Here is a 13,464-nt window from a genome sequence, read left to right as displayed (position 1 = left end):
GAAGTTGCTATTGATCAAGGATCAAGGAATGTAACCCTCTTGTTACATTCCTTGATCATTCCGTACTTGCTGCTTCACTGTCTCACTGTTCCAGAAGAAACATTGTGGGCTTGCAGTCTTATTTTGGTAGTGGGAACATTTTAAAGATTGGTTAACTGTGGACTATAGATGGATAGATTAGCTGGGTAGTAGAGGGTAGGATAGCCAGATAGGTGAGAGAAGGTTAGATATAGACAGATGGATGGATGGATGGTGGTTTTATTGGGGTAGAACTGGTTGCCAAGAGAATGCATTGTTGTGTAATTATTCTAAGAATGAGTTCTGCAGGTCTCATGCTGTTTTTATTTAAGAGTCGTGAAAGTTCCGTGGCAGTTGAAACAACAAAGGATCTCACAGAATGTTGGCCTAAATCAACATTCCACCATGTTAACCGAATGAGAGTTTTTAGTGTTACAAAGCGGATTCCCTGTATTTCACGGACTACAACTTGCTTCCACTTTAGCAACGGACTGCACCTGCGTTGGTTCTAGTGCCACCAATCAGATGTCGATAGCAATTCATGACAGTTCAACATGACAGCATGACGGTATTTCCTGGCTTCACTGCGACAATCTCTCATAGGACTCCAGTGGGTGGTCCGTAGTTCACTTCATCCAGTTATTATATATTATCAATGGTGTTAACAGGCATTATGCAATGGTTAGATCCGGAAACTCTGAATGGCACAATCTGATTGGTTAAAAGGTGTACTCCAGCCGTGCGCAACTACAATGGCAAAACCTCTTTACTGTTCTATTTGAATAGGGTGACCAGACGTCCCCATTTTCCAGGGACAGCCCCCGTTTTTGGTGGCCTGTCCCCGGCTGGAGGTGTCCCCAGAAATGTCCCCGTTTTTAACTGTGTCCTTCTTCTAGCATTGTGACTGCCTATGGCCCCTGGTCTAAGCATTGATTACTTCATCTTATGATGACTGATAGATGATTCACTTACTTAAACAAATGTATTTGTTGTAAGTCACTTTGGATAAAGGCACCTGCTAAATGCCATAAATGTAAATGTAAATTAAGTTAGCTAGCTAGGTTAGCTAGCTACTGTCATGGTAGCTACGTTAAAACGCGTTCACATGTAAGCATGCAGTGGGCGGGCTATTTTGAAAGTATGATTATATTAAATTAATTAGTTATGAGAATATTTATTTGTAGATTACAATTTTAATGGTGTGGCACTATAATAATATATTTTATGGATAACATTAGCATAATGTTTTCTGTTAGAGAGTGGAGAGGAAGGAGAGGAGGAAGACTGGATAGGAAGAAGAGTAAAGGAGATGGAGGATGAAAGGTAAAGATATGATTACAGAGCCTGCCAATTTATTATTCCAAACAATGTTTTTGAGATAAAATACAAAAATTAGGCAAGCAATGGGAATCTGTTAACCAAAGTATTTTATCTAACAGTGTACTATTTATTATTAAAGATTGGAGAGGAAGGATAAGAGAGTGAGGAGGAAAAATGAAGGGAGTAAAAGTGAAGCGAGGAGAGTGTAGAAGAGTGAGGTGTAAATGAAGAAAGAGAAGGAAGACGAGTGAAGAAAAGAGGAGGAGAAAGATTGGAGGAGAAGAAAAAGTTAAGAGAGTAAGAAGAGTGACACAAGGAGAGTGAAGAAGAGCAGACAGATGAGTTACAATGGCTCTTTCCAAGAAACGGAAATGCCATTTTAATGACAACGTGATGAGAACATTTCCATTTATACGCCCAGGTCAAGACGATAGAATGGTTCTTTGTAATTCCTCTTTTTCAATTGGCAGCGAGGGAAGAACAGCAGTGGTAGAACATCAACAGACGAAAAAGCATAAAGCCTCTCTGATTGCCTGTGCTGGTGTGCCCTCTGTCACCACATTCCTCAAGAAGGTAAAGCTTCCCAAGAAGAATAGGATTTAGCTGTGCAGTAGGGTGTCTTTGCATACCACACTATGTGACACAATCATAGTTACAGACCTATGGACTGCACAGCACAACTTACACAGAAGCTTTATGCACCAAAGTTTGCATGTGCTAGGACAAAATGTGACGCCATAGTGAGTAACGTGTTAGCACCATGGGAAACTATTTTTGTAACACAGGACCTAGACCAGGTTGAATTTGAGTCCCTGTCCATTGATGCATCCAATCATATGATGGCAGCACATCTGTGGAAACAAAACTGCTTGATTTTGTTGAATTGAAAGGAGAAACAACAGAGGAAATTGCAGCTGAGGTTCTGGTGGTTTTCCAAAGATTTAACCTGGAAAACAAAGTCGTGGCATTCTCTGCCGACAACACAAATACCAACTTTGGAGGACTGAATAAGCTGGGTAGGGTCAATGTCCATATCAAAGTTAAAAATGCTCTGCAGCAGGAGGTGATTGGCTTAGGGTGTCCTGCCCACATCATTCATAACATGGCCAGAACAGTAATGATTCCCCTTGATGTTGACTCCCTGCTCACAAAGATATTCGGATATTTTCATATTTTCACCGTCAGAGTAGAAAGACTGAAGAGCTTTTGTGAGATTGTTGGCCAGGAGTACCATAACGTTTTAGGACACAGCAATGTTCACTGGCTGTCCATGCTCCCTGCTCTAGAAAGAATGCTGAAAATGTATGTGAAATTGAAATCCTTGTTTCTTTCTGAAGACAAATGCCCTGTTGTCTGCAAACAATGTTCGAAGATCCACTCACTGAACTTTGGCTGGCCTTTGTCCATGGAAACCTGACCGTATTAAGTGACACGATCAAGATGCTGGAAGGCCAGGACCGCTGTGCTGTGGAGTCAGCTGCAATTCTGAGAAATGTTGAGGCAAAACTGACTGCAAGATGTGATGACAACTTCATTCCAGTTTTGGTCAGAGGACTTCTGAGAGAGCTAGAGGAAAATGGAGCAATGTCTAAAGAGAGCTTTCTCAAAACATCCCAATCATTCTTTGTTACGGCTGTAAACTACTTGCAAGCATGGCGAAAGCACACAGATAATCTCAAATATTTACATTGTCTCCTTTTAAAAAGACAACCTCAGCGTGAAGAGATCCAGAAGGCAGCAGCCACACTGCAGGAAAAATGCCCCAATGTGACCATCAATGAGGATGCATTGTTTGATGAGGTTACTGGCCTGCAATAGTTCCTAAAGAGGGATCACTTGAAGAATGGAAAACATCTGAGACACCACTTAGTCAGCTTAGCACAGTGGTTACCCACTTCAAAGAGAATGACAGCCCACACACTAACCTGGCTAGATTAGTGTCTGTTGTCATGTGCTTACCTGGAAGTAATGCACCAGTCGAGAGAGTGTTCTCTCAAATGAATGATATATGGACAGCAGGAAGAAATAAGTTCACTGTTCCTACCATCAAGGCCATGCTTATTGTGAAGACAAACTTCAACCTCCCCTGCCACGAGTTCATGGGGAAGCTGGCCAAAGACAGAGCAATCCTGAAGAAAATATATTCTTCTGAGAAATATACAGATTAGGTTGATATAAGTATATTATGTAGTTATCTCATCATCATCTTATTTCTTTATTATCTTGTTAAGGATTTCAGTTACCATGTCAAAATACATGAAACCGGAATTGTCCCCCTTTTTTATTTCATAGATAATAACATTGGATATTTTAATGATATATTGACCAACAAACTGAAAATGTCCCCGGTTTTCATTTCAGAAATCTGGTCACCTTATATTTGAATGATCACTGCGCACAATGTGACAAGAAGAATTTCTCCCCTCCCAGGCTTATCTCACAAAATGGACTTGACTAAATAAAGATGTATTATGCTTAATTATGATTTATTAAGCTTATTTTACTTTGCTTGCTGCATCAGCATGATTCATGATTTGTAAACTTCACCAGCACAGCAGACCCATTTGATGGTTACTCATTTGATGGTAATGTTTCCAATTTTGAATTGTGGGTGCATCAGTGATTCTCTCTTGTCACACTGAACTGCAACAAGTGGCAGCAGTCCCATCTGGTGAAGCCAGATAACTGTATAATCGTCAGAACAAGTGAAGCAGCCAAACAGACATGCTGACACATATCCAGCAATTAGTACTGGCACTAATGTTGCAAACGAAGCTAACTAGCAAGCCAGTTCAGTGGTTAGCTTTCATTGCCATGTCAATCATAATCGGCCACCCACTTCTGAACTAGCAACAAACCCGTGTCCCTAACTACGGTGATCGGTTTAGGAACTATTTATCAATGTGGAGGTCAGAAACCAATACAATCTTTCATGAAAAGAAGCTCCAGGACCAATGCTTATTCTCATATTTCTTACTGTTGATGTAAAACCGTTGTATAAAAGCAGTAACACACTTGAGGGTGTGCTATATCGCGGTTTGAGCATGGCTGAGCTGGTCGTCGGCACTCGGCCGTGCCTTTGACCACAGCACAGCTGTTCTCAAACCACGATATAGAACACCCTCTCGTGTGTCTCATTGCTTAAATCACAATTTGAGATTTGGGGAAAACAAACCCTTATTTGTGAAATTCTACTCTTTCTAGGTCATGCTCAAAGCATCATTATCTCATCCTACATACATACCTATGCAATGAGCTGAAAACAGAGGGTGGGTGTATTTCTGTCGTTTTTGTTTTGTTTTTCATTCCCTGAAGGTCCAAGAGATTGTCTTTGATCTCCGGCAGCAACATTAATCAACTTAATCATCCCTGTGTTTAGGTTTTCTATGTTGAAATCCATCTCTTTGTTCAACATAAAGTCAATTACCAGTTTTATAAATGAATAACTATGGCAACAAATACATGACACAAACCAGCATCGACCGATTGTCTCATATTGTTTCCATAGAGGTGAACACTTGAGCTGAGAGGAAGATATTATTTCCTAAAATTATTTCCTGAAACATTGGCTTACATTTGAGTGGCTGAAAGTGTCCTTTAAGTGTATACATGGCTTCCAACCATCTGTGTGTGCAAGAGAGTTGGGAGGAAGAGAGAGGACTTGCAAAGGAATAAAATATACAGGGGAGAAAATGTAGGAGATGGAGAGGAGAGACGAAGAGAGAGAATGAAGAATGTGCAAGACAGAATTTTTAAAAAGGGCACAAGAGAACAGAGGTCAAAAAGGGAGAAAAGAATGTGTGTGTGTGAGAGAGATAGTGAGAGAGAGGTGAATCAAAAGAGAGCAAGATATGTTGAGAAAGAGTCAGAAATAGGAAGAAGGCAAATAAAAATCCTGTAGCTAAATCCCCATATGAGGAGCCATCTTGGGTGGGTAATTATGATGAGTGGGTTAGCATGCTAACAGCTGGTGGCTCATCACCTGTATCCATTTAGGAAGGCCTCTCCACCAGAGACCGCAATGTCCCCTGTCAGCATCTTAAAGGTGGTTGTTTTTCCAGCCCCGTTAATTCCCAGTAGGCCGAAGCACTATTCACAACAGAGAACACTCATTAGAAGAAAACAGTGTGGGCATTCAGTCTACTTCAGTCAAGCATAGAAGAGAAAACAACCAGGTATGCATGCTCAACATTAATAAAAATGCACATGCGCGCATGCGCATGCGCACACACACACACACACACACACACACACACACACACACACACACACACACACACACACACACACACACACACACACACACACACACACACACACACACACACACACACACGTACTCTCACAACATAGCATTCACAACAGCATTCCCTCCGACTGTGTAAACCACTGATCACAACAAACATTGGCCCTCTTCTCTCTGACAGAGCTGATCTCTCCTCAAGGGCACGCAGCAGGAAGATGCCCAAAGAGGCTCATGGTCAGGTTACCTACCCAAGGAGCCTCGCTCCAAATAAATATTTGATTTCTGTCATTCATTGATCCATTCTTGTTTGCGACCCGGTTTGTGAACGCATGGCAGAAGGCTAAGCTGGATGTAAATAATGTATGGAACACAGTGTGAGATCCACAGTGCTCTGACTCACATTATTCCATTGGCATTTACATTGAGTTTTGGGTGAACAGGGCACAGAGAATACAGAACCCATTGTTCAAATGTGCATAAGTGTTTGAGATCACATATTAGAGTTGTAAGAGTGGGAGTGATAGTGAGAGAACAGAGAGAGAGAGAGAGAGAGAGAGATTTTATCATGGTTACTAGTTCTTCAAAAGCCAGTGTTCCCATGGTATCAGCTTATTTGTGGCACTTATGTGTGGCGCGCATGTGTGTACATGCATATTTGTGTGTGTATGAGAATGCCTTAACTTCCATCTTTTATGTCTGTAATGTGAATGTGTTTCAGCTGTGGCTGGCTTACCTCTGCAGCAGGGACACCCACACACACCCTGTCCACAGCAGGAATCTTCTTCTGTGGGTACACCTGCAGGGAACAGAATCAGGGGGAGGGAGGGATTATGGGAGGGAGAGAAAGGGGGGGTGTTGAGAAATTATGGGATGACTTAAAGAGAAACAGCATGGTAGTAGGACATTAGGGCAGGATGGGAGATAGCGGGTGCCAGGGAGCAAGGGATGAGGAGAAAAGTCCTCTTACTGGACACAAACACAAGGATGTTACAAAACTGTCATCTCAGGTGGTCTAGGCGACTATACTGCTTCTCGTCTACTGTATCACTTCCAGTGACTACTGTTTCTTACACCACCCTTCATGTATTCATTCTATACATCTCACTACAGTCAACAGAGTCAGGACATGCTGCTGAGTAAGCCTGGTTACACTGCTGAGTGTACCTGGTTTGGTTTCTGAATATGTACAAAGTATAAGAAAAAAATTATAGAAGCACTAGATACACGCTACATGCATGTCCTACTGTATGGGACCAACTCAGTATCTCATTAGCAGTTAACATTGAGAGTAGAGTATTTTGTATTCTGTGTATGTGTCAGGCTCCTGCCAAGATGTAGAAAAGTGCAGATGAGAATGTGGATGGGGCTTCACAGCTTCTGTCTGCTACCTCTTCATGCCATATCCTCCCCTCTTACCAATCTTACCCTTCTACATTTGCATTTTGCACAGTTTTCTCCCCGTCCCGAGCAAATATCAGCCACATAAGAGTGTTGGCTACAAACTAATCAACTAAGACACTAAGAACAAAAATTGTTGAGGAATAAATAAATAATAAATAAATAAATAAACCTGAGCAATTGTCTACAAAATGAAACACTTAACACAGAGCAATATTTTCTTCACAAGATTAGGATAAATAAAGCAACTGACTGATTTTTTTCTTTGTAAAAAGCAAGACAAGGTGTCAGGTGTGACCATTTATATCTCATCTACCACTCGAGGGCAAGGACACATGTGGCAGTAGATTCATGGATAGCTGTCAGCTGTATTTCTACCTCTTTTCAAATCCAAATGGGTTAGAGCAATTCCTAGCTCTGAGCCACAAGGGATATAACAATACACTGTAATCACATCATTAGGGCCAATAATTGTTGTAAGTGTGTCTGTAAGGGAGGAGGGAGGGGGGTAGACATTATTGCCGAGGTTGAGTGGACTTCAGGAATACATACACACACACACACACACACACACACACACACACACACACACGCTTTTGAATGGAATACTACTGTACCCTGGGTACAAAAGCCTGTGAGCAAGTTCATCCTTATTCATCATAAGTCAAGGCACTGTGATACATGTACAGCATGTTTGTTTCTACATCTCCCCTATTGTTGGTCCTTGGTGCCAGGCCAATACATTCCTTTGATTTGGTACCAGGCCAATACCTTCCCTTGATTTGCATGCGTTGCAGTTCATATGCTGTGTCGCTACACTACCATAGAGACAGAGAAAAGAAAAGTCCAAACAGAGGCAATTAAACGATAATTTTCTTGTGACCCAAAAGGCGTAATGGCTGCTGCGTGGAGGGGTGGCAGTAAATCAGATGAGACAGCTGAGAGGATTTATGCCACTTACGGACCACACACGACACCAGGGTTTACATAGCCATGCATCTCCTCAGCCCAGCAGCTGGAATCACAGACCTGCTGTGGGAACGAGACGTGGTGTTGAAGCACATGGATGTACTAAGAAATGCGGTGTTGGGGTAGAAGAGTGTTGACAAATGTTAACAATGTTCAGCAAAACTGTTGCCAAAGTAGAAGTGGAAAATTGCAGAAGTAATAAGAAGTATGTAAGGAAGCCGAGTGTGTGTGTGTGTGTGTGTGTGGGGGGGGGCTAAAATTAAAAGGAAAGGAAGAAAAAACACTACTTCATCATTTCAAACATTGGGGACTATCAAAAAATGAATTATCAAAGGTAAATTTGAAATGGTGCTTCGTGTCTTATGTAATCTGCCAAGGAGTGAGCCTTCTCTCGTAACTCATAAGTCTCCTAACATCAACCAGCTGTCACAGTGTTCCATAAAAGTTTGCTTCGAGTTTCTGAGTGATTGGAAGGTCACACTGACAGCGAGGGGCGTTGCTAATGCTAACTGGCGGACGATTACAGATCCCATCGATTACGCCATGGTGCCAACCTGTAGGCTAACCCGAGGCCCACAGCAATTCCAGTGGGGTGTTTTTCTCAGTAGAGGAGGAGGAGCAGGAGGATGAATATGACAGATGATTGATGGCCTGTCTATCGCACGAGAGACATGCTCAGATTTATAGCACGGCCAAGGTGTGGTGGCTGCAGTGGCGCACTCATTGATCAATCTGTTATCTGCGCCCTGACCGGATGGTACACAGCTGTGGTGGGAGTCAATGAGGGGCCATGGGGAGCATTCCCATGCCTTCTGACTCTTCACCATGTTTATGGTTGGGAGCTTCCTGTATATTTAAAGGCCCCCTCCACTGTTAAGATGCTTTCCTTTTAACACAACTCTCAGGTCAGTTCACACTGTGTGCATAATGCAAAGTTCATGCAGCTTTGAAAGCATGATTGAGATTAACTTAGTGCAAGACAAGAGCTTAGTTACTCTCTTCCCCCAATTCACCTTGCGAGGTCTGCAGTAATACATTATCCATCCAACTGTTTTATTCAAAGCTCAGTCGTTAATTACCTTGTGAGTGTGCATATGTGTGTGTCGATGAGACAGTGCGAGCGAAAGATTGAGTGTGGTGAGATAGACAGGGTGGGTGGGGCTATGTCGCCTGTGTGAAGTTTGGCCAGATGTCAGCAATGGGCTGCTGCAGCGCAGCTTCCTGCCGCCACGCGCTTGGGGGAGGAACATCTGCTCATGACCAGAGTGTTAATCTGGGTGGTGATGAAGCGCGCCACTTCCCAGCATGCCGAGCACTACTTGAATGCTCACTTGCCGGTTTTTCGAGGGTGGGAGAACTGCATTGGTGTGGCTCTTAGAAGATCCATGCCCAAAATCTGTGTCCATGGAGAGACTGCAGCTGTAGCTCGACAGCCTTTTCCACTCCCCCAAAACTGTATGGCATACTTAAGAAGCCACGAGAGAGAAGCAGCTGGCAACATCTCCACTTAGCCTCCTGATTTGAAGTGTAGTGATCATCAAATCCCACACACTCACAGAAGTTGCCCATTTCCATATATATATATATATATATATATATATATATATATATATATATATATATATATATATATATATATATATATATATATATCACAATTTCTTCCAAGTGTAAAAGCAGCCCATCCTGTCCACAGATTTGGTAGCATTGTTTCATGAGTGGAGTTAAGCAGAGTGATGACATGTCAGGGCAGACATTCCAAGACTGGGCGTTGTGGGCAGCTCTGTCTGCAGCTAATTATCATCACATAAACTGGCAATTGATTTAATACGTGAATAACTGTCAGGAAGAGAAGACCAACAGTCATTGCAGCCCTCGAGGACCAGGTTTGAGGACACCTGTGATAGGGTAAAGATACCACAAGAGTAGGATCTTAAAACGGAGGTGAATTACCTTAGTAAGATCACAAATTCTCAAGAGGTCATTCTGAGCCCTGCCTTGGTGCACACGCGCACGTTCCTGTGCCACATCCACATCCTCCTCCTCCTTGGACAGTGACTCTCCAGAGACAAGTCTGAAAAACAAAGGAGTTAAATATCACTACCACACTCTATCTTATCAAAAATAAGCTTCAGACCTCTCAGAATACATTTGTTTGGGTTATTCTGAAACTCCCTTCCCGTACCCATCTTGATGCTCACTTTGATGAGCTGAGATGGCTCAAGGTAGAAACAAGGGTCACACAGATTAAGTTGGGGCTTAACTGAGAGAATTGTCCATGGTACTGTCCACAAATATCTGTGCAACTATTTCAGCCTGATAAAAGACCCCCATCAGTATTCCACCAGAGGGAGATCTACTTACTAACTTTGCCCTCTGTAGATTTAGTCCACAGGAAAAAAAAAATCTGTACTCTGCTGCAGTTCTATAGAACAGGTTGGCAAGCTATTTGAAAACTCTGTCTGGAATAGATTCAAGGTGTCAGTTAAAAAACATCTGAGAAGTTAGTGTGTTTAGGGGTACTCTCTGTGCTGATGTTGTAGTTGTACATTGTTGTAAATTGTTGTGATTATTTGTAATTGATGATACTGTTGTTGTTTTTACAGTACATGAGTGTGATATTCCAATCTTGCCCCCTGCCATCTCACTAAGACCTTTTAATTATCAAATAAATTAAATCAATCACAAAAGCCAACAATAAACCGTGAATGCAAAAACCCCTGTTAATTCAAGCAAATGTGGAGTTGAGTTACCGTGACAACTGTCGTATTTAGTTAAACAAAAAAGGATAATCAAGACAAAGCTCAAGTTTGCCAAGCAACTGATGCAGGATGATGAACATGCATTAACAGGCTAATAGAAAAACAGGACAGAACTAAGGAATGGGCTAACAAAGGGAATGGAGCAGGTCATAGAGAAAGGTAAGAAGAAAGGAAGGAAGGAAGAAAGGATTCAATGACTAAAGTAAGAAAATAAGGATGGGAGGAAAGAAGGAAGGGAAAAAGGAAAGGATAGTTGGTGATATATTATGAGAGTATTTGGCCATAGTCCATGGCTCTTGCCTCGGTTTGAAGCAGAACTTGTACTGGATGAGGAGAGTGATGGCAAACATGAGGGCCCCCTGGATGGACATGGCACACAGGTTCTTCCCCACCATGTCCCAGCTCAGCGGGTCCTTGAAACGATCTTCCCCTGTGAGCAACATAAAATAAAGCATAATTGTGCTATTGTTGCTTCTGCAATGGTCTCAAGCCATATGTACCAGCTAAATCAACCAGAATAAAGAGTTATCAGGTTATTATGTTCTCATTGGCATCCAAACATGTGTCTCTAGAAAGATGAGTTACACATATTTAGTATCTACAGTATTCAGACCTGTCGGGCCACTGGTAACAAACGTGTGTTAACCTTGGTTTATTAAGGACAGTGTGTCCTGGATAGTTTAAGACTAAACCGACTTGCAATGAAAATATGTCATGGTCAACTCAGGTACAATTGAATGCAGCGATGCTGAAGGTTTAATCTCACTTGCAACAAACCACTTTCAGGTAATGGTGGAGGGATATGTTCCCCTAACTTGCGCAACACGTTAGACCTAGGAATTCAAGGTTTGATTTGCTCCGGAAATCAAAAGCGCACATGCTGTATTTGTCAATATGCTATTACATATATCCACATCCATGCAAATATTGAGCATATGTTGTTATTTTATCAGCACCTCTCAACACCGACATGATGGGGATACAATCTGTCCGACTTGCTCAAAAATGTGGGCTCCTTGAGATTTATGAGAGATCGAGGCTCTAGCAGGTTTTTGAGCTTTTTTGGGCTTCTTTGAAAATGAACATGTTTCTGAAACACTTACAGTAAACCCTCCCTCTCACTATGTGCTGGAGGTGGAGAAGACAGAGAAACGGAAGCATTTTCAGTCTCATTCTCCGGTAAATAGGCTCTCTCCCGACTAGCCTGTTAAAATGTGATTGCTCTCCTCTTCACGCTCGCCCAGCAAATGATTCCTCAAACGCCTATTTCCTCCTACATCTCTCCACAGATAACATTTGCTCCCCTTTCATGTGTCTCTCTGCCTTTCAATCTCTCTGCGCACCTCTCCCTTTCTACATCTACATTTAGTCTAAAGTGTAGAGGCATAGGGCTCCAGTCGTGTTATTGGTCAAATGCTACTCTCCTTCTTTACAGATAGTTTTCAACTAACTGTCAAGAACATTTCAACTAACTATCCAATAACCACAACCTTAACCCTTACCCTAACCATAACCCTAGCAAGCTGTTGCATATCACCAGAGTTGCAGTTGATAGTTTGTTGATAGATTGAGCAACTGTAGATCATCTATAGGGATCTATCTAAATAAAGTGTGATCAAGGAGATGGTGTGTTAAGTGTAGTGGCCGTGGCAGTGGTACTACAGGGACAGTATGAGTGTGAAATGATGAGAAAGACTAAGCCACTGTGTTGAAATACACACAGCAAGTGGCAAGTAAAACATAATGTTCTTACATGTGACTACAGTAGTTAAATATCCTCTCACCTGTTTCATTGTGTTGCACACAACAATACGTTGTTTAGTTAAGTTGATATTTTCATTGCCTTGAATGCCCTTTATGGGCCATTTTTACCATTTGCACCATTGGAAAGTCTGCCCCTGATGTTAGAAATTGCATAATAAAAGATAAATAAAACCTCTCACCAAAGCTGATGAACAGTGTGGCCATGGCCTGGTTTTTAGCCATGTCGATGAGCCCCCTCCCGAGACAGAAATGAGGGAAGATCAGCAGTACCTGCTTCACTATATCATTGATGCGGGATACATTCTGTTGAAAAGAATACAACAACCTATAATGCATTGGATGTTTATGAAAGAGAAGAAAAACACAAGATCAACATAAGAGACCATTATCATATGCTGTGACATCACATGATCGAGAATCCACTGCATGTTTCTGTGAGTAGCCCGCAGAGGCACACATCTGTCGAGTGGCCTGAGGGAAGTAGCAGGGATTGAGCCTCGAGCGCAGGGAAAAGATGGCTTGTGACATTCTGATGCAAGCTGGGTAATTAACGAACATCCTCCATTTACTCACATCAGTGGAGACAAACTGAGTGCAGGAGTGGGGTGCCAAATGGCACACATGGATATAAGCCTGGGCTTCTTAACTCGTCATTAAGCAACTGCATGCTCTCTGATGTCTCTCTCACTCCTGTTACGTGAAGGCAAGAACAGCTGCGAGGAGGCACACACACACAAGGGTGCATACAGATGCAAACATTCAAACACCAGGGAACAGATTCACAAACATGAACTCTCTCACAGAAACACACATGCTGACATAGACACACACACTTAACAGGTGCACACTCACAGGAATAGTCACAGACTCTCAGACACACACACACACAGACACACACACACACACACACACACACAAAGACAAACACACACACACACACAGACGCACACACACAAAAACAAACACACACACACACACATGCACAGA

The 13,464-nt window shown here is 42.3% G+C and overlaps 1 protein-coding gene across 1 annotated transcript in view; it reads right to left on the bottom strand.

Annotated features, from left to right (window-relative positions):
• LOC310812048 (phospholipid-transporting ATPase ABCA1) overlaps positions 1–13,464 on the bottom strand; it is a gene marked incomplete at both ends in the record, with an annotated part of 139,339 nt that overhangs the window by 20,473 nt on the left and 105,402 nt on the right. The window contains 5 exons of the mRNA XM_083680446.1: positions 5,321–5,427; positions 6,318–6,380; positions 9,905–10,025; positions 11,014–11,143; positions 12,657–12,780. Coding sequence (XP_083536572.1) covers positions 5,321–5,427; positions 6,318–6,380; positions 9,905–10,025; positions 11,014–11,143; positions 12,657–12,780 — 545 coding nt within the window. The remainder of the gene's footprint in view (positions 1–5,320; positions 5,428–6,317; positions 6,381–9,904; positions 10,026–11,013; positions 11,144–12,656; positions 12,781–13,464) is intronic.

The sequence above is a fragment of the Argentina silus genome (genome assembly GCF_951799395.1).
Source record: "Argentina silus genome assembly, chromosome: 1".
NCBI lineage: Eukaryota > Metazoa > Chordata > Actinopteri > Argentiniformes > Argentinidae > Argentina > Argentina silus.
Note: the sequence above shows the minus strand (reverse complement) of the source record. Positions and strands in the feature narration are given on the sequence as shown.